At 37.3% G+C, this 26,904-nt stretch overlaps 1 protein-coding gene across 1 annotated transcript; it reads left to right on the forward strand.

Annotated features, from left to right (window-relative positions):
- The first annotated feature begins 16,770 nt into the window (after positions 1–16,770).
- On the forward strand, positions 16,771–21,653 carry LOC145296297 (uncharacterized). The gene is made up of 2 exons (XM_080142496.1): positions 16,771–17,093; positions 18,101–21,653. The coding sequence occupies exons 1-2, from the start codon at positions 16,771–16,773 to the stop codon at positions 21,651–21,653; spliced, it is 3,876 nt and encodes a 1,291-aa protein (XP_079998622.1).
- The last annotated feature ends 5,251 nt before the right edge of the window (positions 21,654–26,904 follow it).

Below are 26,904 nucleotides of genomic sequence, written 5' to 3' on the forward strand. Positions count from 1 at the left end.
TACCAACGTTCTCAAGAGATCGATACTATCCACTTTAGAATGGTCTCATATTTATTTAATAATAATAAATAAATAAATAAATAAATAAAAAATTAATAATAATAATAATAATAATAATAATAATAATAATAATAATAATAATAAGAAGAAGAAGAAGAAGAAGAAGAAGAAGAAGAAGAAGAAGAAGAAGTTGGGCTGGACGAGAATAGCGATCTACTAGTATTCAGATGGTTAACAGATGTTTCGCAGATAGTTGCGTAAAACTGTAGCAGTCACAAATAAAATAATGAAGTATATTCTCTCGCGGATCAATATTCCTGCTAAGCGATTCAGCCACACACACTGACAAATCAGTTTGCAGGGCGCATTGATTCCATATGTTCTGTGAGAACTTCTTCGCTCAGCAGAGAGATACCGAAAAACATCGAAGAAAGTCCCCCCTCTCTCTCTCTCTCTCTCTCTCTCTCTCTCTCTCTCTCTCTCTCTCTCTCTTTCTCTCTCTATCTCTCTCTCTCTCTCTCTCTCTCCACTTGATGCTCGAGCACTGACAATCTTCGCCGAACTTCACTGTTGGCCGACCGTGAGTCTCAAAAGGGGTAAAAAGAAAACATTACTTAGGGAACAGATGGAATCAATATGCCTTGCAAGCTGATTGGTTAGTGCGTGAACGAATCGCTTAGCAGGGACATTGAATCGCAAGAGAAAATATTTATTTTATTCAGGATTGCTACGAAATTTCAGAGATTGTTATTTGGGGTAGAGGCTTTTTCCATATTAGTTAATTCAGGACCTTATCAATTAAAAAGACAACCGGGGATTTTATGACATGGGTGACAGTGGTAGTAGATCTGAGGGTGAGAGTAAAAATTCCCCCAAATTTTATATATGGACAAATAAGAAATAATGATATTAAAATCAAGGAAAGTATTGGAACTTATTTATGCCCCTCTCACTGATTGGCTCTTGCGTTATCCTTTTAAGACCCCATGGGTTGGCTAACGGGAATCTCAATCCTTACTCCCCCTTTAGGGTCACGTGAGTCACCTTATAAAACCCTCGTACATTGTGCTTCGAGCCCTTTTTGACTCTATTCTCTTAACCTAGCAAGACAACGGCTGAACCTCGGTGACAAAATCTCTTGTCGGCAATCACTGAAAGACTTTCACCTTACTTCCGCAAGAAAAGAGCCAGAATTAAGGGCCGTACACGTGCAATCTGTTACCCGAACTCTTTATCCAGACAAATTCTCGTGAAACTCGTTTTCGCAAACCTAACAATATTCTTCCTTTTTGGACAACTACGTTTTTTCTTGTTATACGATTTACCATTTTTGCTTACCCAGTAAAATTACTCTAAAAATGTATACAATTGTATTCATTCTTACAAAAACTGTCGCCATATTTGTTTTAGAGCTTATCCATAGAATTTTTATCGCATTCTCACGTGTGAGAACTGCATTTCTATTCGTTATAAAATTATTCCTAATAAAAGAGAAACAACCTAAAATTTTGTTGGTTTTTTTTCAGCATATGTGGCGGAAATAACTAACCGAAAAGATTTATCGTTCCCCTCTTTGTTCTTCCCTCCCTCTCTGTTCCTTCCTTTCCACCCTTCCCTCCTTCTCTATCCTTTCTATTCCGTCCTTCCCTCCTTCTCTGCTCTTTTTCTGCCTTTTCCTCCATCCCTGTTTCCGCCCTTCCGTGTCGAATATAGACTCGAGTCAGCCTTAGGTTTACTTACGAAAATTCCGTAACTTTTATTTTGTCAATATTTATTAAACAAGTTCACAAATAACGGCCATATTTATTGTATTGCTAATAAAAATCAATCCCAGCGATATTCGTACTGACGGAGAGACGAATATCTGTGCATAAGTAATAAAACGCAATAGTATACCTTTATGTTTTCCATGGATTACAAAGCATGGCCAAACTAAGATGGAACTGTAGGAGCAAGAGCAGCATATACTCGCGGCTTAAGATTTTAAATATCTTTGTTTTATAGCAGCATTACTGATTGGTTGTAACAATAAACTTCCTTTCTGGCTTGTCCAATTAAAGACCATCACTCATGTGAGTTGACCACGTGACTGAGTTTATAAAAAGTTAAATCAACAGCAATCCTCTCTTTTACCCATTTCCATGATGGAGTCCATTCTTTGTTACTGCGATCATAAAACCCGGTTCGTCGATCAAGGTGACAATGCATCTGTTTAGGCCCCTGAAACGTGCTTCGCCTGACTCCATCAGATATACACCAGAAAGTTCCTTTATCGCATCAATACCAAACAGTAGGCCGAAGCCCAACAGCTGTTTATCTACAATTAAAGCTTCAATGTCGATAGGCGGAATTGGCCAACCTCCACCTTTATTCTACCGTATCCTTGGCAATTTAACGTCTTTCCGTCAGCCGTTAGGCCTCCTGCTGATTTCCGCTTCCAAAAGTGGCAAAACCGCTTTACTCACCAGCGTCTGGGAGCACCCGGAATCGATCAACGCCGTGCACTTTTGTCCATCTATATGTACTTTTATGGAGGGGAATATCCTAGTCTCCATTTGCTTAGGGAGGAAACTAATGCTAATGCCTCCTCTCCTTTAGCGTTTCCCTGGCACTGTAATGTTATATTTCTATGGCGACCACAACTGAAACAACGTATCTCGCGACGCTCATTTGACTATTCGGCCTCTCTTGACGATTCTGTAAGCAGTCCTTTGCCATGTAGTTGGGATCACCGCACTTGAAGTACGCAAATTTTTCACCGTCATTACATGCTTTTGATTCTGAAGGCGTCCGTTTGGCGGAGGTGGCGGCGAATTCTGTAGGGCCTTCTTTGTCAGTCATGACATCTCGCGTTCGCTTCGACAGTTATTCCGCATTTATTGTTTCCATTCTGGATGAGGCACGCAGTAAATGTTTAATGTGTTTGCGCATGTTAACCAACATTCGGGAAATGGTCCCCTAATCAACCAACCAAGCCAGGCGCTGTAGCTCAGCAAAAAAAAAAAAAAAAAAAAAACTCGTCTGCCGTTTCATCTGGGTGTAGTTATTCAGTGATGAATTGGTCATATACATTAAATGCACCAGCAGCATATACGGCTATGAGAGCCTGCTTTATCTGTTCTGCGTCTGCTTTCTGCTCTTTACTAAGTTGCCAAAGCTCAACTGCTCAATCTCAATGACAGAACGCGTTCAACATTCTTCATGACGCAAAGCTAACACACAAGTTTCACGTTTTTAATCCATTCGAAATGGGCATATTAGTCGGAGCACCATTAAACTTCAGAATCAAAAATATACAGCCGAAATAGTTTCAATAAAGTTTTGATCTTTTCCGCCCACGGTTTTTCTGATTGACTCAAACAGTCTGTCGCACATGCCTGTCTTCATAACACGACTTTTTCCAACTCAACGTCTCGTTTTCTCTATGGCTTTTTTTATGCGTCTGGTAGAATCTCATTTGCATAGAGACAGCGAGAGTCTGCGTTACTCACGCGTGATTATCAACTATAATAACTGCGAGTCGCCATTTTTTCTTGTCAAACAACCGAGACCTACAAAGCACACACACGCGCGCGCACCATTTACGTAAGTTACGATTTTCCCTACACTCATGAATTTATCAATTTTTGCCCACCCATCGACACCTATTCTCATATCACACTTCATCTTTTTTCTTCTTCATTAATGAAGAAGAAGTCATTCTATACTAAAGTTATTTCTATTTTTGTCTCCATCCACAATGCCCTTCTTGGTGAGCTTGATTTTCTGTGTATAAATCTGGCCTCATGTAGAGGCAAGTGTATAAGGACTAAAAATTCATTCGAAACTTGTTTCTTTTATACAAAAAAATTTTGAAAGTTTATCTTTTTGGGCCAAAAAGTTCTTTAAATGTAATAAAAAAGAAAAGTTCAAATATGTTTTATATCTTTGAAACATTTATTTTTCTAACCAGTTTACATACATGAAAGTTCAAAATCAAAGAACTGGCGCCAAAATGTTAACATCTTAAAATTCACTAATTCATTTACACCTAATCAAACTCCTCACCGAGCTTTTCAAAATGCCCGCCTTTTGTCTATCTCTTGTAAAGTTTGCCAATGCTGGAGAACCGAACAGAAACCTGCGAGACGAAAATCCCACAAAACCCCCAGAAAAACCCAAGGGCAGAAAATAAATGAATAAAAAAAAAAATGAAAACCTCTTTTTATATTTAACTTTTTCACAATTTAATTATTAATAATTTTTATCAGTATTTTTTTTTTCCTTTACAGAAATGTTTTATTTAGCTGTTCAATATTTTTCAGAACCTTGTAAATGCAACTACGTTTCTTTAAAGGTCACCGAGCGAATTTATAGAAAGTTTTATTTTTTGTACAATTAAAATACTTTTACATCGCATTCTGATGGTGCACGGTAAATGTGTTTTTGAAGGGCTGATATTAATTAAGGGAATTCAGTGGTATATTTATAAGAGCATATTCACAAAAGTACAGAAATCGTATGCTACAGAAAGTATGCGTCTGATAGTGTGGCTATAATTACCACCAATGACCGTATTTATTTCTTTTTCCTAAAGCAGAAAGATATGACACAAGAGAGAAAAGTGTGAATAATCAAGACAGCGCCCCTAAAAAGGGGGCAATTTGTCCTCCTAAAATTGCCTGGGCAGCCCCGTTAACATCCTCCGGTAATCATTCTGTCTCATTCACCCTTATTCTGGATTGGAATTTGGTCTTGGTAAATCGTGTCCCGATAGAAAAATACTCTAAAAGATTCCGCACTAATTAAATAGCATCAGAATACTTTTTGCTTACTTATATGTGTACCAAAGACCATTATATTTATTTCTATATTTTGATCATTAAAAATAATTAATTTGGATCTCTAATGTGTGGTCTCCTGAACCGCGGCGTGGTCAAAGTCCGACTGGCTTCGACTGCGAAATCTCTTAAATCTATCTGACATATAGACTTTTTTCGCATATGTGTCCAATTATCTTTGGAAAAAAGTGCCCCTTGAGATTCTTGCCAACACAAAGAGAAGAAATAGAGGATGTAAACCTAGAACTAATTTATAGTTTATAGATAATGTTCTCCCCATGGGGTGATTACTTTCTTCTGGTCATTATGGAAAGCAATTTCATACCAGTTATTAATGTCTACAGACCCAAGTTTTCTATCTTTGGAGGGAGGGAGGGAGGGAGAGTATTTCATAACCTAAGCCTAATCAATCCGCACTGAGACTAATTGGAGTAAAAAAAAAAAGTGTGCTAGAGATACAGCTCAACTGAAATAGTACAAAGGCGCATTCTAATGTCTTCTTTCAATTTATCTATTGCACGGTGTTCGAATTCTGATAATTTCTCTGACAGCGTTCCAGAATTCTAGCAATAAAAAAATATATATATAAAAAAAATCATCCACATACAGTACTGTTTCGCTGTATCACAACTCATCAGTGTGGCTAGACAGGCAACTATCTCAAGCCAGGATCGAAACCCGACCGCCCGTACGACAGTCAAGGCTTTAAACCATTACATCAATCAGCAGCTGCTGTGCGGGCAGTGAATTAACGATGTCTTGACATCGTCCGAATACCTAAGCATATGTAGACAAAATGGTAATTAGTAAAAACCTGAAGAAATATATATATATATATATATATATATATATATATATATATATATATATATATATATATATATATATATATATATATACTGTATAAGCTAAATCAAGACTCCACAAAAGGTGTTGATAGCAACAAAAAAGTGTATATACGAAAATTTACTGGATTACACGAACTCAGTACATTACATACAAGTCTATATATATATATATATATATATATATATATATATATATATATATATATATATATATGCAGTAAGATGATTGATAATCTATAATTAAAATTAAAAATTAAAAATCTGTTTCATAAGAAGGAACACAACAAAGTCAATAATTTGTACGATCGTTTCGGAAACGATGTTTTTATTGAGATAGACATTAAGTCATGGACAATAATTTTAACATATAATTTTTTTGAAACAAAGTCTCCTCATCAGCAAAAATATTGGGTGGCTTTTATTAAAGGCACCAAAAATAAACCTAGCATTTATTAAGTAAGGCAGATGTATCTTATAATGGTTCGCCTTTTAAGATTCGTAATTATCATCGTCAAAGCATTTATTTGGGTGTTAGATGAAGCTTATGAATGCTTTAAATGTTGAATTTTCAAACTGAAATATATATATATAAGTCACTGTGTGTGTGTGTGTGTGTGTGTGTGTGTGTGTGTGTGTGTGTGTGTGTGTGTGTGAGTTCCGACCTCATAGGTTCTGAACAGCTGAGCTTATCTTTTGCAAATTCCACACTAAAGTAATTTATATATCTGGCAGTGTTCTTAGATATGTTTTGTACAGAAATTCATCCAATAAGCATCGAAAATCGAAAAAATCCGATCCTAACAATAGTTTTTCTTTCTAATAGATGAAAAAGAATTTTTACAAGGTAATATTTTACTTTACACCGATAAAGGGAGATGCAATTCTCAGAAAATCATTTCTTCTTAAAAAAGAAAGAGAGCTATTGTCATCTGAAGATGTAGTTCGGTGATAGAGTATTCGAATACAGATCGGATGGTTCCCAGTTCAAACCTGAGTGTACCTCACGATTTTATTTAAAATTTTTCTTATTAATGAGTTCAATTTACGATAAAAGAGAAGGAACCATTTAAAATAGCAACAAATCATTTCTTCGTTTGCATATTTTAAAGCTAAACATTCATCAGAAGTGACTTTTCCAAGGCATTCATCGCCAAGCTCAAATATCAGCTGACGTGATATTGTAAACAAACACAAAAAGGGAATTTGGTGCACCATATCATCATTATTATTTTTTGAAATTTTGACATTTTTTTTTACGATTTAGTCACCCCAGGCAAATTATTCCTCGTAATATATAATATTCAATACGGGATTGATTCTATAATAATATATATGCAATTTGCATAAATTAAAATATAATGTTTAAGCATATTGTACGACCGGGCAATGCCTGGCGTTCAGCTAGTTTATATATATATATATATATATATATATATATATATATATATATATATATATATATATATATATATATCCCTCTTATTTTTATGGTGCTTAAATAGGAATGTTAATGTAACGCTACTACTGTTAGTGCAACGCTACTAGACAACGTATTTGTTACGCTGCGATTAGTTTTTTGGGTTACAATGTTTCAGCAACATCTTTGCAATTTCTATGTAACGTTGTTGAAGTGGTAATTTAAATATCTTAAGAATCTATGATACAGCTAGCCGGTTTTAGTCCTTGTCAGTATTGAATATATATATAATATCATGATCATTTACCCTCTTCATTCATTCCAAGAAATGCGGTATAAAACCAATAAGATGGCAACCAAGACCACGTGATTTATTCATGGTGAAACTTATTGGATGATCATTAGGAAAGAATATTTATGTTTATTTTTTATTTTTTAGCTATAACCAACATGTACTGCAACGCTATAAATAATAAAACTGACGACGTGCCATTGTCTTTGATGAAAACAGCACAAAACACATACTTAAATGCAACAAGTTATCTCCTCTGAAGTATACTGAGTAACGAGAGAATGCGCTCTTCTATTTCCGGAAATCCAAAATATATCTATTCTCACCCACGTGCGAATTTAGAAACCGAACATCTTTCTACATTGGATGCCTTAGCCATCCCAGCATGGCTTTCACAAACACTGGTCGCAATCGTCTAGAGTCCCCTCTGTCTCTTGACAATTCTGTAAGCAATTTTTCGCCATGTAATTGAGACCATCGCACCTGTAGTACGCAATTTTTTTCATCGTCATTATGTGCTTTTGATTCTGAAGGAGTTCGTTTGGCGGAGGCGGCGGCGAATTCTGCAGACTCTTGTATAATATAAATCGCATTTTTATGCCTCTCTCTCTCTCTCTCTCTCTCTCTCTCTCTCTCTCTCTCTCTCTCTCTCTCCGTTGACCTTGGTATGCTCTCTATTAATTGTTTTGGGACATTAATGTATATTTTCACATAATAGTTGTGTATTTGCTATTCAACCTTTTTATGCGGCATGTTTTGTACATTTCTCTTAAAATTGTCTTTGAACAAACTACATGTGTGAGAAGAAATGTATATATAAACCTAACCATTTATTAATTATTACGTTCCCCCACCACCACCACTTTATTCTGACCCTCTACTCAAAAAGACACAGCACATAAAATGGCGACCGCGTGTCTTGGAAAACATACCTGAACGCGTGGTCGTTAGAAATGTAAAAAAAAAATACTGATATGTGTTTTGCAATTGCAGTACAACGTTAGAAACGCTTCGTGTCACGTTCTTTCAGTGCTGACAGTTTTCACGTGTGAAAAAGTTTGTTGCTTTTTATTTCGTCTTCTTTTTTCTTAAATTATAAATATTAACCGAGTTCTTTTTTTTTACGTCGTTTAAGCTTTCTTTTTGTGTTTGGGAAAGCAACATTAAATTCAAATGTCCCTGTTTGAAAAACTATTGAAAACTAATGAAAAAAATGTGCAACTTATTTTTTTATTATTATTATCGTTTCTATAATATAAATATCACTTGTCTGTTTAAATATATGTATGTATGTATGTATGTATGTATGTATGTATGTATGTATGTATGCCTTTCGACAGAGGTGACGGGTTTTCACGAGATCGGTATCGTTTTGTAGCACAACCCTTAGGACGACAAATATCGAAAGATTGGCTAAAAACATTAATTTTTTCACCCTCAACTAGGCACTTTTCTACAAGAAGGGGGTCGCTTTTTTCGCCGATATTTTCGAAAATCATCCCCTTTTTTTCGACTGCCTAACATTAATTTAAACCTGCGCCAATTCCGGTTTGGCGACGGGCGCAACAGCAAAGACGTCACTTTTTTCACGTCGTTTTCCTTCTTTGTGGTACGGGTTAGAACCTGCCTACCTATTATTATTATTATTATTATTTATTATTATTATTTTTTTTTTTTTTTTGCTCAACACACACCTCCAAACACCCGGGCAACGCCGGGCACCCACGCTAGTCTATATATATATATATATATATATATATATATATATATATATATATATATATATATATATATATATATATATATAAAGTGAACGTGTCTGTGTGTGTTTGTGTGTGTCTGTGTGTCTGTCTGTGTATATTTCCCTACGCAATAATTCTGTCAATTTTCAGTCTACAGACTCGATATTTGATATACAGGGTACTGAGATTTGGAAAAATCGATGTGATCGGTTTTCGGCCAGAGATTTGGCGATTAAGGGGTTAAAGTTCAACGATTTGACATTTGAGAACTCTACCAAACTCCTCCGACAATTTTGGGTCTAACTACTTGAAATTTTAGGTCTACGATCAATTTTGGGTCTACGATCTTGAAATTTTAGATATAGATTCCTTGGACATGGATCTAACTTAATAACTAAATTTGAGCCCAAAACAATAAATTTTAAGGGGTCATAATAGGGGTCAAAGTAAACAAAATTGATCGTTTTTTTTTTTTCTTTCTCAGCATACACCTCCAAACACCCGGGCAACGCCGGGCACCCATGCTAGTATATCTATAAAAGTGAAAGTGTTTGTGTGTGTGTGTGTGTGTGTGTGTGTGTGTGTGTGTGTGTGTGTGTGTGTGTACATTTCCCTATACAATAACTCTGTCAATTTTTTAGTTTATAGACTCGAAATTTAAAATACAGGGTACTGAGATTTGGGAAATGTGATCGGTTTTCGGCCAGAAATTTGGCTATTAAGGGGTCAAAGTTCAACAATTTTACCTTTTAGAACTCTACCAAACTCCTCCGACAATTTTGAGTCTAACCACTTGAAATTTTAGGTATAGGTTTCTTGGACATGGATCTAACTTAATAACTTGATTTGAGCCCAAAACAATAAATGTTAAGGGGTAGTTATAATAGGGATCAAAGTTAAAAAATTTACCTTTTTTTTTTTGTTTTGTCTTTTTTTTTTTTTTTGCTCATCATACACCTCCAAACACCCTGGCAACGCTAGGCACCCATGCTAGTATATCTATAAAAGTGAACGTGTCTGTCTGTCTGTCTGTCTGTCTGTCTATGTCTGTGTGTCTGTGTACATTTCCCTACGCAATAACTCTGTCAATTTTCAGTCTACAGACTCGAGATTTGGGATACTGAGATTTGGGAAAATTTTGTAATTCGTTTTCGGACAGAAATTTGGCTGTTAAGGAATAAAAGTTCAACGATTTGACCTTTTAGAACTCTACCAAATTCCTCCGCCAATTTTGGATATAAACACTTAAAATTTTAGATATAGATTTTTCGGACATGGATCTAACTTAATAACTTGATTTAAGCCTAAAACAATAAATGTTAAGCGGTCATAATAGAGGTCAAATTTTTAAAAAATTGACCCCTGCGGTCTCTACCAAATTACTCAGACAATTTCTAGTCTAAACATTTGAAATTTTACATAAGGGTATTCAGAGATAGGGCAAGCTTTTTAATCGGTTTGGGTCGAAAATTTGAGCTATCAATATATAAATGTATGTATGTATGTTTGCATATCTACTTGAAACTTTCCACAGAGGCGACGGATTTTCACAAGATCGTTGTAAGCTTGACCCTCAGACGAAAAATACCGAAAAATTGACTAAAAACGTTCATTTCTTCATCTTCAACTGGGCACTTTTCTAGAGGGAGGAGTCGCTTTTTTCGCCGATATTTTCGAAAGTCATCCCCCTCTTTTTGATTGTCTATAGCCTTAATTAAAACCTACGTCCATCCCGGTTTGACAGTGGTCGTAACAACAAAAACGTCACGTTTTTCCTCCGTCCTTTTCGTTCTTCACGGTACGGGTGCGAGCCTTCCTTCCTACTACCACGGGCAACGCCGGTGTGAAATGCTAGTTTAGCAATAAAATCAATATCAAGTTACATTGCGCTTTGAGGTTTTAAAGACAAAAATATAATAAAATTGATAATAAGGAATTGTTCGAAAAACATAACATGCGGTTATCTGACATTCGATCGAGGATAATATTTGTCTCAAGAGGCCACACTGTGGCACTGTTTCTCCGTACCACTGTTTCTAACACACTTTGCAGCGATTATTGGCTATGTGCGTAGAGATACAAAGAAACGCCTTCCCATAATTCTCTTTCCTAGAGATCTCCCTCTTTCTGTTCAGGTCGTCATGAGGTGAGCACCATAATTTTTGTCTCTCCGTAAACGAGGGGGAGAGCACCCCTTCCCTCAAGACTAGTTAGGTTAGTTAGCTTCAAATAACTTATGTTCCATATATATTACAATTGTGTCGCGTGCCGTCTTTCTTGTGTCTGCTATAAAGGCATAAATGCCTTCATTGAAAAAACGAAGCGGTTCGGAGGATGAAGAAAGAAAATTCCAGTCAGGACGCCACCAGGGTGAATAGGTCAAGACGTTTCCTGGGAGAAGAAGGAGCCACACAGCACATCCAACATCTCAGGTATGTTTTTCTTCTTATAGACCCTAATAACGACCATCTTCATATCTTCCCGAGACCACTTTAAGACATTTACTATAACATGTGAAGCCGGTCACACCTCAGTGACCGCTGACCGACTGATCGTGTTATAACACTCCCAAGCATTACTTCCTGACTGATCGTGTTATAACACTCCCAAGCATTACTTCCTCTGTAGAAATGGTGAGCTTATTGTTTGTTGCATGGAACGCTCGTGTTCACAAATGCTAAGGATACTATCCAGGTATTTTCTTTTCTAATCAAGGGTTCTTTTGGTTTTTATTTTTGGTGGGGGTTGGTAGGAGAGCTACATTTTCCCATATCCAAAACTTACCTTGTGTTTAACTTTACCTTTGTAAGGGATGCAAGTAAATAGAACACTGATATTTTTATCGGAAAATAAAGCAGTTTACACTTGTTTTGTTGCAGTAAGCAAATAAATGCTAAATGAATCGATTATTTATATTTAAAAAACATTTTTTTAAATGTCGGTGCGATAACATAGGTTGAGGTCTGACTATTCTCTTTTTACCGCATTCTTTGTTTTTTACATCATTTCTGGGCAGCGACTTCTGTTGCTTTCTAAGACACGTCTCACCTTCTAACCGTGTACAATTATATACTACACTTCAGTTCGGACCTGTTAGGATCCCCATCTTAATGTTTTATGGAATGTGCCCTATGTATGCACAGAGTGGCGAGGCCCTAATTTGGGAGAATTAGAGAGTGTACAGTTCACCTTAATTCACCAGTTCTCTCATGTCTATTCACAATGGTAATACCTGCCATTCTACATTAAATAGCAGCAGGAAGACCTGACGTTGTCCGGGATTGAATGAGGATCAACAAATGTTCCATTCTTTAATACTTTTATTGTACATTGAAATCGCACCGACCCATTTGGCTGGCGATGATGGATTAAATTCGAATACACGCCTACAAAACAAATCCATCTATAGGGTGGAACGATAAAGTTGTCGCCCTAAAGAAAATAACACTACTGCTTTATTTTAAAACTTTTATTGAAAAACTCAATTCAGGTAACTTGATTATGTAGTAGAGCTGACATCTATTCAATGTAGCTGCCTTCAGCCTCAATCACCACCTTGATATGGGAGCATGCCTTTCTCACAAGTGCCGACAGGAGCTCAACAAATACTCTGGAGATGGCGGCAATCAGGATAGCTTTGGTGTCGTGGGAGGTCATGTTGGTGATGTTCTCGACGTATGACCAAACGAAATAATCCAACAGATTCAGATCGAGGGCTGCATTTATATAGGGTACAAAGTCGTAGCACTCATTCTGAAGGCAAGCCTGGGTTACTTTGGACTTGTGGGTCAGTGCCGAGTCCTGCTGCCATATCCAGGGTCTGCCAGCAGTCACCTTATTGCACCAAGGATCACCACGCTCTTCCAGATACACTTTGGTGTTGACTTTCAAGCCGACTTCGGAGATGTGAAGTGGCATGATGTGGCCATCACTTGAAACCACACCAAAACCATAACCGCATCCGGAAACTTTATTGGGCCATGCTCTCAAGCATTGAACCGTCCGGATTTTCATTTTGACGGTGCTGGTAATTGTTCTGTTGTCATAACTTGGATCGGTAAAGAGCATGAGTTGTACAGCGGCGCATCTCTGGTCTCGCTCGTTGAGCATTGTGTCACTTTCAGATTGCTCTCACGATTTGTACACAACTAACTAGTAGATAGTTTGCAACAAAAAAATTAAAAAACGGTTTTCATCAAACGGAAATGGAATGATGTCTTCTCGGGAGACAATTTTATCGTTCCACCCTATATTAGCTCAAGATGGAATACTTCTGTGACATCTGGGGATGCGCTGCGCAGAGCAATCTTTCCTGCATTGACAAAGTACAAAATCGACTTTGAAATCTATGTAGTGTGTATTGGGAGAATATGACCTCTTCTCTTCTTTTCTCCACAACAATTTTTACTTATAGAAGCAACGTCGCTAATGTCTCTCAACTATCTTCCATGTAAGATATTCGACTGCACTCCAATCTTGGTTCTTCCTTCTAAGATGTTCATAGAAAGAACTTGTCTTCCTACCATAACGAAAACCGAATTTTCTTTCTCCCTCCATGTGCGTAGCTACAAAGCTTCTTTGCAAAGGCTTCCTGCCTGTGGAACATATTAGCGTGGAAATGTTTCCCCGTTGATTACAACTTGGTTGTTTTCAAATCTACCGTAAACAAATTCTTGTCATAAAAGCGTCTCATAAGTAATCAAAAGTTCAGACTTTTGATGAATGGTAATACTCCGATAGTGTTCCTCATTTCTCAGCTGTAAATCTTTCCGTCTCATTAACACATATCATCGAGTGCTCCTTGGCCTTGATAATTGATGATACAATATTAACAAACAAACAAAAATTGTTTACAAAACGGGGCTGTTTGTTTCGACAAAAACTGATCTGAGAAAAGGTTCGACTCGATAAAAAGGCAAAGAACTGACAAACTATTTAATTCGTAGCTACGGCAGCAAAGATATAGTATTTCGTCTATAGACAAATGCCGCTCTAATTCCGTAGCTGCTTACCTCGGTTATAAGGCCATCTTTAATGCCAGCTATAATAACGAGTAAGTAGACATGGTTTTATACAAGGGGGATTGTTTTACACTCTCTGAACCGAAAGACAGCTTATTCTGATTGGATACCATTGGCCTTGATCTTAACCTTGATTCAAATACCGACACCATTTGTTAAAAGCGCATAAAACACGTTGCCTTGGGCGGGGGGGGGGAGTAGAATCGTTGGCTGCTTTCAATGGTCTGCAAATCGGTGCCTGGTTTATGTCGCGACGAAACTTGAGTTGGAATTCTAATACGTATGAAACGTTTCTGTTAATTAGCTAATATTTTTTTAACAAGCTTCGTTGGGGGAGTTATTATTCATTTATTTATTTATTTTTATTTTCGTTGTGGGGGTCAAATTGTGTCAAATCGTTCTTTAGATTAATAAAAAAAAGACAAAAGAGAGTAGGTGGTTTACGTGGTATCGTATGACTGGTTAACTAAATGCTATTTGCGAAACTTATCTCATCGCTGGAGATTTCTTTTTTGTTTTTCGCTGGAGCACCTGGCAATGTTACTACAACATTGTGATATCTTCATATATGAACAGTAACGTCGTATAGCCCAACCGTTTTATTCAATAAGCACCCAGTTTATCAACGTCAAAAAACCACTCGAGTATAATGGTTAATGAGATTGTCAGTTAGCGATGAGAGGATGGGAAACAATGGGCGAAATTGGTTATTGAAGTGGTAGCTAAACAAGAATTTGTTAACATTGAAGTTGAAAACGATCATGTTGTAGTTGTCCGGAAGCAACTCCGTGATATTGTAGTGTTAGAAATTTCAGGAACAGGAAGGCGTGTCTTATTCCGCTCACGCGATTGTATTTGCCATTGAGATTGCATGCACGTACACATTTTGTCGCGCCAGGTTTTGGCGCCAATTTTAATTAAATTTCAGATTCCATGTAGTGGCGTGGAGAGAAACACCTATGGGTATTTCGCTCTCGGTTCAATAATGAACCGAGTTCTACATAATTTTCATTCTAAGTAAAGAATGAATTGATGTGCCTGAGGCAACCTGTTTCTTTGAACAATATTCTTCTTCATCATTCGGCCGAATGAGTGTCCGGCCTTTTTATTCCAGCTGAAGCATTGGAACCTTTATCGTTATCGGGCGAATCGCCCACAATGGACCTTACTTTCATTGGACCAGTCAAGAAGGAGTTCGTGCTTCATATTTGGATCTCAAGAACATTATCTTCACACCAGTGAAAAAACACCTAACACCGTATAACGGCTAACTACCCGCCATTTGGCAGAAGCTAAAGAGGTGCACCCTTTTGCAACCACGGACTCATTTACTTTCTCTTCAATAAAATATTATTTGGAATTTAAGGTGAGCCTTTCGTTGTTTTCCTTGTGTCTCTTTCATTCTGCCAAGGGCAAAAAACGTGTAAGAGAAATCTTACATCGTTTTTATTGCAAAAGGATATCGTTTTATTACAAAAGATATTTAGTGTTAAAGATCTCCTTTTCCCTTTCTGCTTAAATGTTTTAATATCGTGTTTTTTTTTAATTGAAAAAAAATGCATTCCCCTCCTAAAATATGTCGCTTTAAAAGTAAAATTAATTATATTCCATTGTATTAAATGGTACGGTCGACAGAAGATCAATTTAAAAATAATAATAATAAATGTGTCACATTTAATTGTAACGGCCGTTTGAGACCGGAAAAAGAAATATATATATATATATATATATATATATATATATATATATATATATATATATATATATATATATATTTAATAATAATAATGTGCTTTTATTTACGACAATTTATTTCATATTAACAATAATATTGAGGAAAGACGTTACGTTCATTGATTTAAATAAGAATGTATTCATGTTGAATAAGTTGTTGTCTGAGCGCCATTATGTTCCTCGTGGTTTTTTTAAGTTACAACTTTAGATTCATTTGACGTGTTTACCGTGTGAGCCATTTCCCCTTTCTTTAGATATGGCTAGCGCTAATCTGCTTGGTCGAATTGAGGCCGAGAAATTCCGAATAAGTGCCATGTTAGAATGGATAAGTGAAAATCGAAGTGGACACTATACTAAAAAAAAAATCCTCAGACTTGGATAAATATATGTCTGAGATAGATGAATTGGTAGACCAATTAATTTTTAAGCCTCCCAATGAGGAAAGATTAAATATTTGTCGCGATTTTGAAACCTTTAAGGCAGAAGTTCACGACAGACTGGCTGAGTTTCAGCCAGAGATCGAAAGATCTAAAAATATTGTTCCAATGAAAATGGAACTCGAGTGTCCGTCCTTTAATGGAGATTCTATTCAAAATAAATTTGAATTCCGTGGCTTCCTTAGGAAGTTCGAATTCTGCACAGCAAATATGAATGATGCTGATAAACTATTATTGTTGAAATCGAAGTTGACGGGACAGGCGTTTAACGTTATTTCTGGAATGGATGTAACCCATGGAGATTACAACGTAGCCTTAGCGTGTCTGAAGGAGAAATATTTGAATCCTTCAGCAATTCTTAATTTAATATTTGAGGACATTATTCCTCAACCTGAGAAATCTGCATCGTGGAAGGATCTTCGAATCCTTCTAGAGCGAGTTTAACTTGATTTAACGGAGATGGATAATTCATTTGGTACTGATTTTCTTGTTGATAAATCCACTTCTGGACGATTAATTGCTCACATTCTCTTCGCGAAATTTCCCAATGACGTTCGCCGAGAAGTTATGAATAAATCTTGCGAACGATTTCCATCTCTCCAGTCCATTTTGTCACTTACGTTCGATATTTTAGACATTATGGTGGCGTCGCCATTAAGCGCGCCCAAGCGGGAAAATTTCCCGCCAAAGATATCGCCACCTTTGGGTGATGGAACCATCGTGGCTAAAAATTCTGACACTAAACAATTTAAGTTGTCCCAAAGTGGCAACACATCCAAACAGTTCGTTAATAATGGCGAAAGTAAAACATGTAAATTGTGTCAGGCGAATGGTCACCTGACTAAGAATTGCTCTATATTTCCGAGTTCGGAGTCCAAAATAATTAGAGCCAGAGAATTAAAATTATGCCTCCGATGCCTCGGTGAGCACTCGGAGTCCTCATGCAAGGGGATTAAGGGGTTTCCTTATTCTTGCAAAAATTGTGGTTCGAAAAACCATTACACATTGATGTGTCCTAAAGGCTGTAAGATAAAACCAGATTTTGTTTTTTCCTCAAGGTAGACGGCAAACTGTGCGCCTACCGATTTACTACTATTATATTTGGGTTCAATGCCAGCCCTTTTATATTAAGCTTCATACTTAAATATCATATCAAAAAATACGAGGCAGACTTAGCTTCTATCAGATCAAACACATTGTATCAGTCCTGTAATCAAGATATCCATGATGATTAAGAGGCGCCCGGTCTATTTTTCCTGTCTGATAGATACGGGTAGCCAAAAATCCTTCTTTTCCAGAATAATTCTGGATCGTTTGAATCACTGCCATAATTTAAATACTGAGACGGTAAAAATGCCCGTCAATACCCTGGTGGGGGCTAAGTCCTTACTTCTTTCTAAGCTGAAGGTGTCCCTAAAATTGGGAGATCATCAGCCCTTCAACCATTCTGATTTGTTTGCTGAAGGGTTGAAATTAATATTTCACGTAAACAGGTTCGACGAAATTACGTCGAATATAATTAAAAGGGGGTATAAGCTTTGCCCGGATATTCCAAACTTAATGGATCTAATATTCTCGGCATCATTGGCCTGGATCTCATTCCTAGCATTTGTAATCTCAGTGTAATAAAGTGCTTGAGAGGGTCCGCTTGGAAGCTTCCCAATTACATAATTCCCTTCGGTGAAGGGTCAAGTTTTTTAAATCATAATGATGAAGCTGTGGGAAAGTTGCCAGTTTTTAATCAAGTTGTAAAAACACTACCTAAATGTCAGTCTTATTTAATTGACAGCGTGTTGAAGCCAATAGCCTCTTATGAGGATGTGCTTTTACCTTTCCTGGACGAGCCCGTAGTAGAGCGGGGAGTGGAAAAGTTTTTTTCGCTAGAGTCTATTGGTATCGACGATGCCAACCAGTTGACTTTAAATGACGAAGAAAAGATTGAAGCTTTCAGGGAGGCTATCGAGCTTAAAGATGGCAAATATTACGTCGAGCTGCCTTGGGATACCAACAAACTTCACAAAATAGAGTCTAACTACGTGGCCTCATTGCGAATAATGCATCGAGTGGCTCAGTCCTTGGAAAATCAAGGACTATATAAAGACTATTTGCGTGTCTTCAAGGAATATGAGAACTGCGGAATCGTGGAATCTTTCTACGTTCCCCCTGGGAATTACGAGAATTACATTTGGATTCCTCATAGACCAGTAATCAAAGAAGGTCAAGGTATAACCACGAAAATCCGTCCGGTTTTCAATTGTTCATTGAAACGTAAGGGTAGCGTTTCGATCAACGACGCCGCTTATGCAGGTGTCAACATGACTGCTTTATTGCTGGACATCCTTATAGCTTTCCGAAAGGAAAAATATGTTCTCTTGGGGGATTTGCGCAAAGCTTATTTACTGATAAGATTGAAATCCATTGAAGATAAAACCAGATTTTGTTTTTTCCTCAAGGTAGACGGCAAACTGTGCGCCTACCGATTTACTACTATTATATTTGGGTTCAATGCCAGCCCTTTTATATTAAGCTTCATACTTAAATATCATATCAAAAAATACGAGGCAGACTTAGCTTCAAGTACGATTTCCAACAAATTCTACGTCGACAATTTAGTCACTACGAATAGTGACTGTGCCGCTCTGACTCATGTATATGAGAAGGTACGTGAAAGACTCGGTGAAGCCAGGTTTGAACTCCAATGTTGCAACTCCAATTGCGAGAGTATACAAAATAAAATGTTGGAAGACGGAACTATTACGTCTCCTTCCCCCACCTATGAAAGGGTGCAGGGGTATCATTATTCGGTCCAAAGAGATACCATTAAACAGGTAATAGATGGCAATGCCAATACCAAACGCAAGATATTATCGCTGATTTTAAGTGTGTATGATCCATTATCACTGCTTCTTCCTGTGACTGTGCAGGGGAAGGTTATAATAAGCCAAATGTGGAAGAAAAAGCTGTCTTGGGATCAAACAATCCCTGAAGAGATTAAAGTCTCGTGGCAAGCTCACGCCTACGAGCTGAATAGTATAGAGGACCTTGAGTTTCCTAGATGTGCCATACTATCGGAATCCCCTGTTGAACTTATTTGTTTTAGCGACGCTTCTAAGCTCGCTTATGGGTTTTCTTTATACGCGAAGCAAGGAGCTCAGTGTTCCTTGATCTTCGCCAAGGCTAAAGTAGCTCCAATCAAAGGGAAATCTCTACCTGTTTTGGAACTGTTAGCTATATTTCTGGCGGTTAAGGTCATTCCTCAGGTTCTGCGAGCTTTAACGCTCACCAATATCAAGTCATTCTTTCTTGTGTCAGACGCACAAGTAGCCCTGTCTTGGGTATTGAATGGGAAGGCCGCAAAGAAAAACATATTTGTTGAAAATCGTGTGTCGGACATTAACAGAGCCATTGAGGAAATTAACCTCAAACATGGGGTAAAACCTAAATTTCGATATGTACCTTCGTTGGATAATCCAGCGGATCTTTTGACCAGAGGTATCACTGTTTCTAAGTTTAAACAAATTTTCAAATTTTGGACATGCGGACCAGAGTGGCTTAATCAAGAAAAAATATGTTGGCCCTCGTCCCCGTTGCCCTGTCTTAGCAACGGTAACAGAAAAGTGGTATCATGCACGTTCTCTGATGGAACTGCTTCTGACAAAATTCATTTGCCAATTGAAGTATCTGATTATTCCTCCTTGAATAAGGCAATTAATGTTTTTGAAAAAGTTATAAGATTTGGTGATAAATTGCGTCATCGAAAAACTGACACAGTCAAGAGAGCTAAATTGTTGCTCTTCTCGCACATGCAAAGGGAAGCATTTCCCACTGAAATTGTTTATTTAAAGCAACCTTCTAATAAGGCTGCTCCCCCTAGAGTCACGGCCCTTGGGTCATTCCTAGATGAGGAAGGACTGATACGAACTCAGGGACGTATTCAGAACTCCGATGTTTTCCCTTATGAAGTAAAATTTCCCATATTGTTAGGGAAAAATACCCATCTGACCAAATTGGTCATCATGGAGTCTCACCAGAATTGTTGCCATATGGGAGCAAATTCAACCCTTAGCAAAGTAAGGCTATCCGGGTTTTGGATCCCTCAAGGGAGGCAAGCGGTGAAGTCTGTTCTCCGCGACTGTGTTATATGTAAGAGAATCAATTCTCTACCGTATAAAGCGCCCTCCGGGTCTCAATTGCCTTCTAATAGAGTGAATTTTGTCCGACCCTTCAAGTGTGTAGGGGTGGATTTTACTGGACATTTTTTTGTCAAAAACAACAATGAGGACGTCAAAATGTACATCCTACTGTTCACGTGCATGAGTTTACGTGCAATCCATTTAGAGTTGGTATCAGACATGAGCGCACGCTCTTTCCTGTTGGCCTTCATTAGGTTTACCAATTTATTTGGCGTACCAACTCACATGTATTCCGATAATGCTAAATCTTTCTTAGCGTCGGGCATCATCTTATCGGACATATTTGAGTCTGATGAGTTTAGAGACCACTTCAAATCTACTACTATCGTTCATCATACGATCCCCCTATACTCTGCATGGCATGGTGGAGTATGGGAAAGATTAATCAAAACTGTTAAACAGTGTCTGTCCAAGTTATTGGGTAGAAGAAGGGTCGGTCATTTAGAATTCCTAACCGCCCTGTCAGATGTTCAAAAGGCCATAAATGACAGGCCACTAACATTTCTTTCAGCTTCGGATAGAAGTCTGGAAATTTTGACCCCCAATCATTTTTTGCAAACGGGATATCATCCCCGCCTGCTTATCAATCTTGGTGGTTCAGAGGACCTTTGTCCTGAACCTCCAAAGAGAAATTCATTAATATATTCCCTTGAATTAAGGGACGAATTCGTCAATAAATTTAAACGGATTTGGCACAATGATTACTTGCTCTCTATAAGAGAAGTAGACGCCCACATTACAGGAAATGACTCCTCAAAAATATCTGAGGGTGAAGTTGTTCTTGTCAGGGCTCCTAATAAGTCCCGGCCCTTTTGGGGGTTAGGTAAAGTTGTAAAACTATTAGTCGGAAAGGACAACCGTGTTCGCTCAGTCTCGGTGTTGAAGGACTGGGGTGTCCAAATTCATTCTTTGAAAAATATTTATCCTTTAGAGGTTAAAAATAATTCTGAACCTGCTTTAGCAGAATTTACAGAAGAAGGTGGCCCCTTCTTTTGCCCTACATGTTCAGTCGCCAACGATGGAACAAATCCCATGGTGTGTTGCGACTCGTGCAATGAGTGGTATCATTTTAGCTGTGTCGGAGTCGACCAGCAAGACACCATTGGGGAATGGGTGTGTCCGAATTGTACGGACCAAGTGTCGAGTTAAATCTTGTGATATTAATTCTCTAGGATTGATCGCGACAGTTTAGATGCGTCAACTCCTTCAAATTAAAAGCAATTTTGTGGGGTATGGATAAACCAACCCAAGTTCTAATAATTCATAATAAAAATTAAGGCTTGTTATAGCCTATAAATTCATAAATTTAAGGTTCATTATGGCCTAATAATACATAATAAAATTAAGGATCTTCATAGCCTAATAATTCATACATAAATTAAGACGCGTTATGGCCTAGAGAGATAGTTGCAAGTTCAGATTGGCAACAGACACTCACATTGATACATTGCTGTTATTGTGTTAATTTTAAGTCCTACGGGACCCAAATCCTTTCATTGTAATAATATGTTCAATAAGCGACAATCATCATTCACTTAAAAATAAAAAAGAAATGAATATCCATTTCTTTTTCTTCCTTTCTTTGGTAGAGTGTTAGAAATTTCAGGAACAGGAAGGCGTGTCTTATTCCGCTCAAGCGATTGTATTCTGCCAATGAGATTGCATGCACGTACACATTTTGTCGCGCCAGGTTTTGGCGCCAATTTAAATTAAATTTCAGATTCCATGTGGTGGCGTGGAGAGAAACACCTATAGGTATTTCGCTCTCGGTTCAATAATGAACCGAGTTCTACATAATTTTCATTCTAAGTAAAGAATGAATTGATGTGCCTGAGGCAACCTGTTTCTTTGAACAATATTCTTCTTCATCATTCGGCCGAATGAATGTCCGGCCTTTTTATTCCAGCTGAAGCATTGGAACCTTTATCGTTATCGGGCGAATCGCCCACAATGGACCTTACTTTCATTGGACCAGTCAAGAAGGAGTTCGTGCTTCATATTTGGATCTCAAGAACATTATCTTCACACCAGTGAAAAAACACCTAACACCGTATAACGGCTAACTACCCGCCATTTGGCAGAAGCTAAAGAGGTGCACCCTTTTGCAACCACGGACTCATTTACTTTCTCTTCAATAAAATATTATTTGGAATTTAAGGTGAGCCTTTCGTTGTTTTTCTTGTGTCTCTTTCATTCTGCCAAGGGCAAAAAACGTGTAAGAGAAATCTTACAGTATTCCACAAATGGAAAGTTCTTGGAAAGAAAATATTTTAATGGAATTTCGTTTTATTTTATTTTATTTATTTATTTATTTATTGCTGACTGTTATCCTCATCTTTATAGGTGTTGTTTTTTTTATCATGTTTCGGCCAATTCATCCTCTGGACTTCTTCAGGTGGTTAACTGTGACAAGATAGAAATGCTGAGTCTTGTAACTTTAATTACTGCCTTCCATAGTTGTTATTGTCTCACCACGTTTTGGCGAACTAAAAAAAATAAATAAATAAAATATAAAATTCCGTTTTGTTTTATGAAAACAGAGGAAGAAAGGAGTGTTTTTGCAGTGGTTATAGCTAGACGAGTTTTGGCTCTGGATATTTTTGATAAAGTAGGAAAAGACATCTGTGAGAAGGGAGTTGTAGAAAAGAAAAAATTGATCATCACCTACGAGATTTCGAAACTGATTTTGTACTATGCCAGGGGAAGAAAGAGTACTCTTGACAACCCCTCCCCAGATATGACAACAGTACTCCATCCTATGACGTATCTGACTCTTACAAAAAATAAAAGATTGTGCCAGGAGTGAGATACTTTCTGGAGCGATAGAACGATCCATCCATTTTCTTATCGATCTCAGTAATAGATTTGATGTAACTCTTCTATTTAACGTCAGGAGTGAAAGTCAGTCCTAGGAGCTTATAAAATCAGGGAGTTCCTTCAAGGATAGAGTCATTCATTTCGCTTGTAGCAAAACAAGTTTCGGGCGTTGGTATCGAAAGAAGAGTACCCCCCCCCCAGCACACAAAAAAGTTAACTGTAATGCTGATGAAAAGAAGTATCCGTCTCGATTATAATTAACGTTTAGGTGTGATAGAAGGTCCATCTGACTTTATCTATATATATAAAAGCGAAAATGTATGTATGTATGTATGTATGTATGTATGTATGTGTGTATGTTTGTGTGTCTGCTAAAAATTTTCGACAGACACGACGAAAATTCACAAACTCGGTATCATATCGAAACCTCATCCTTCGCTCGAAATATATTGAAAGATTGACCAAAAACGTTCATTTTTTTTCACCCCGAAATCGACAATTTTCGAGAGGGGGAGTCAACAAGTTCTACGCATGCGTCAGATGACGTCATGACCTGATTTACTTTAAATAGTTGAAAAAAATAGTTGTTCGTCGCGTTAGGTCAGTCGATTAGCGCGTTGGTTCGTTATCTAAATGTTTTGGGTTCGAATCCTGGTGTGAGATGTCTTTTTTTCTTTTTTTTTTTTCGATTTTTTAAATTTAAATATTGAACCAGTGTTATTTAAGCCATTTTTCACGTAACGTTCGTTTTTCTGGGTTTTTTTTTTTACTTCGCTTATCCACCCCCGACCACACACCCAAAACACCCGGGTACCTACCGATTTTTTAAATTTTAATATCGAAACAGGTTTATTTAAGCCATTTTTCACGTGTTCATTTCTGTTTTCATTGTTCGTTTGCCTTACGTTAGTTCCCCCCCCCCCGCTTAAGTTTTAACGTTGTTTTCTTTTTCTACTTCGCTTATAACAAACAAACCTGGTCATTGACGTCGTCATCGTCGTCGTTGTCACGCTCGACGACTTCCGGGCGTGCACCTGTCAATCTGGTCCTTACGAGTGTGATAAATAAATTCAAACATCTTTCAGTAACTCATTCTGGCTGGCCGATTTTATTTTCAAACTTCGCCTCAGGGCTTCGGGTTCGATCCTATCCCCCCTCCACGGTTTCTTTTTTATTTAACACCACACGCACCTACAAACACCCGGGCAACGCCGGGTACCCCCGCTAGTAGATAAATAAAACAGACAACAGACGATATTAGAAGTTAATTGAAATTACCTTTCATCTTGGGCTGCGCTGAAAAGAAATTAAAATAGGCAGTCTGTACGAAAAGGGACCAAGTAATTTTATTATAACGCTGGCAAGTTGGAAAGGCCTGTGCCTGTCAAGTAAACTTTTATTCATCAACCGGACATTATACTTTTGATACTCGACCTGTAGATTGTATAGTGCCTACCCTTTATTCGAAACTCAACCTCCCTTGTGCTTGATACTTGCCAGACCTGTATTCTTACCCGTATTGACTCTATTATTTAAGGAATATTGTCTTTCTCCAATTATTGAACATTTACATATTTTTCTGGGGTATTCCTTGTGTCACCCACCAACGTTATGTAAGTTACACACCATTTTCTTCTGTCTTAATATGATTCAGTATGATTTTGTTAGCAGTATTTAGATTCCTTTTTCCACCACATCTTTTTTTAAATTCTTTTATTTATTTATTTTTGTATTTATTTATTTTGCATGCTTCTCTATAAAAATGATGTGAATGAATATGTGTCTTCAAATCATTACTTGATTGTTTCGTTTTGTCTCTTGGTTGTTTGCTTTGTTCCTGATCTTTACACTTATTGCCTCGAATGTGAGATACACTCTCCTCCGCCATGCGCCTGTGTTCTGTTGTTGATATCGGTCTCAGAAACAAACAAATTGATTCCGGATTTTTACTTTTTTTTTTTTTTTTTTTTTTTTTTTTTTTTTGTTAGAATCATTGTGTATGGACGCTGTCCGAATGTGACAACGGATAACGACCGCATAAGCAAATGACTTCCCAATTCACACAAATTTTCACATATTCACATACTCACAAAATAAAGGCCAACACACACACACACACACACACAGTGTCACAATGCACTCATATTCACACACACACACTGATAATAAACAAGCACATCTAACACGTTTGTCTTCTTCTTAAATGCAGCATCCTAGAAACACGATGACTTTTAATTTTGCTAAACGAACAATTCATTCAATCCAAAAATATTTCACAGCTCTAATGTTATAAGTTTATAAATGTGTGTTTTCTCTATTTCATTGCTAATACTTTTTTAATAAATTCAGCGCTTGTTAAATTGTGATCCATTCTCAACCATTGGTATAATGTCTATTTATCCATTTTTATCATTCGCCATTTTATAAAAGTTCCCAATTGTCAGTGTGCATTTTGACATATTACAAAAACGCGACTGTCGCCAAAACCCTACCAAACAAAGAGTCATGCTACAAAAGAATGAACTTCGCGTTTCTCTGTGTCTCATTTTAACTGTGCAATTAATAGACTCATCCATAGGGATGTAGCAGAAATTATAAAGTCAGATGAAACAGAAATTGAGTTTTTCGAAAGAAAGATGCACCGTGCATGAGGGGAAAAAGGACACAGAATTAAAACCATCTATTACCATTCCCACTGTAAGATTTGCAGATGGAAGTGTGATGATTTGGGGCTGCTTTTCTGCAAACAGAGTTGGAAGAATGGAAATCATAAAAGAGAAAATGAATGCATCAAAATACATGAAGATTTTGTCAACACATCTGTCTGGTCCTGGATATGACCTTAAACTATATCCAGTGGTGAGGCCTCAGCTTGCAGGCTTTGGGGAGTGTGGAGCCACCCTTTAATTACCATTGCTTCTAGGTCCACTCTGATCCGGAGTGATAGTACCTGTTAGGGTCTCAACTATGGGTTAAATAGAATCCGACTTGAAAACAATAAATATATTCTATTAAAAAAATTTTCTTCAAAATTTTTGGATTCGGCATTAAATAACCTGAAAAGGGTTGATATGCCGTAAAACAAAAACAACCAATCAACCAACACATTTGTTAAAACCTGCTGCAGATTAAGGATTGGGCCGTTACTTTATCTTAAGTAAAACAATGATCGCAAGCACAATGCTAAAATAAATATGAAATGAATTAAGGTAATCGGATTAATTTATTTCTATAGTGACCTAGTCACTATAGAAATAAATTAATAAATAATACTCATCTCAATGAATTCCAATTAAGTAATATATATACCATTCGATACGGACCCGACTATGGAAGATCAGATAATAAATAAACGTGGATTTATAAGATCAAAAAATCCAACTTTGATCACCCTTCGGGGCCCGTGGCGTAGTGGATAGAGACGTTGAATCTCTATGAGTCCCGGTAAGAATTGTCTGAAGATAGCGGTTTCAATCCTACCCAAAGCCGGCAAGAGAATTATTTGACCTAAAAAATGGTGTGAATGCAGTTAGGAGATTTGACGTTCCTATCCTGTCGTGGTTAACACGTGACGAAGGCCAGA

This window comes from Euprymna scolopes, chromosome 16 (assembly GCF_053919585.1).
Source record: "Euprymna scolopes isolate OS-2025 chromosome 16, ASM5391958v1, whole genome shotgun sequence".
Classification (NCBI taxonomy): Eukaryota; Metazoa; Mollusca; class Cephalopoda; order Sepiida; family Sepiolidae; genus Euprymna; species Euprymna scolopes.

What these genes read in the sequence shown, in the direction of transcription:
- LOC145296297 (XM_080142496.1), top strand. Translation starts at nt 16,771, where the DNA reads ATGGATAATTCATTTGGTACTGATTTTCTTGTTGATAAATCCACTTCT. An exon ending in AGTGGCAACACATCCAAACA is followed by an intron (nt 17,094 to 18,100) that starts GTTCGTTAATAA and finishes TTTAATTGACAG; the next exon opens with CGTGTTGAAGCCAATAGCCT.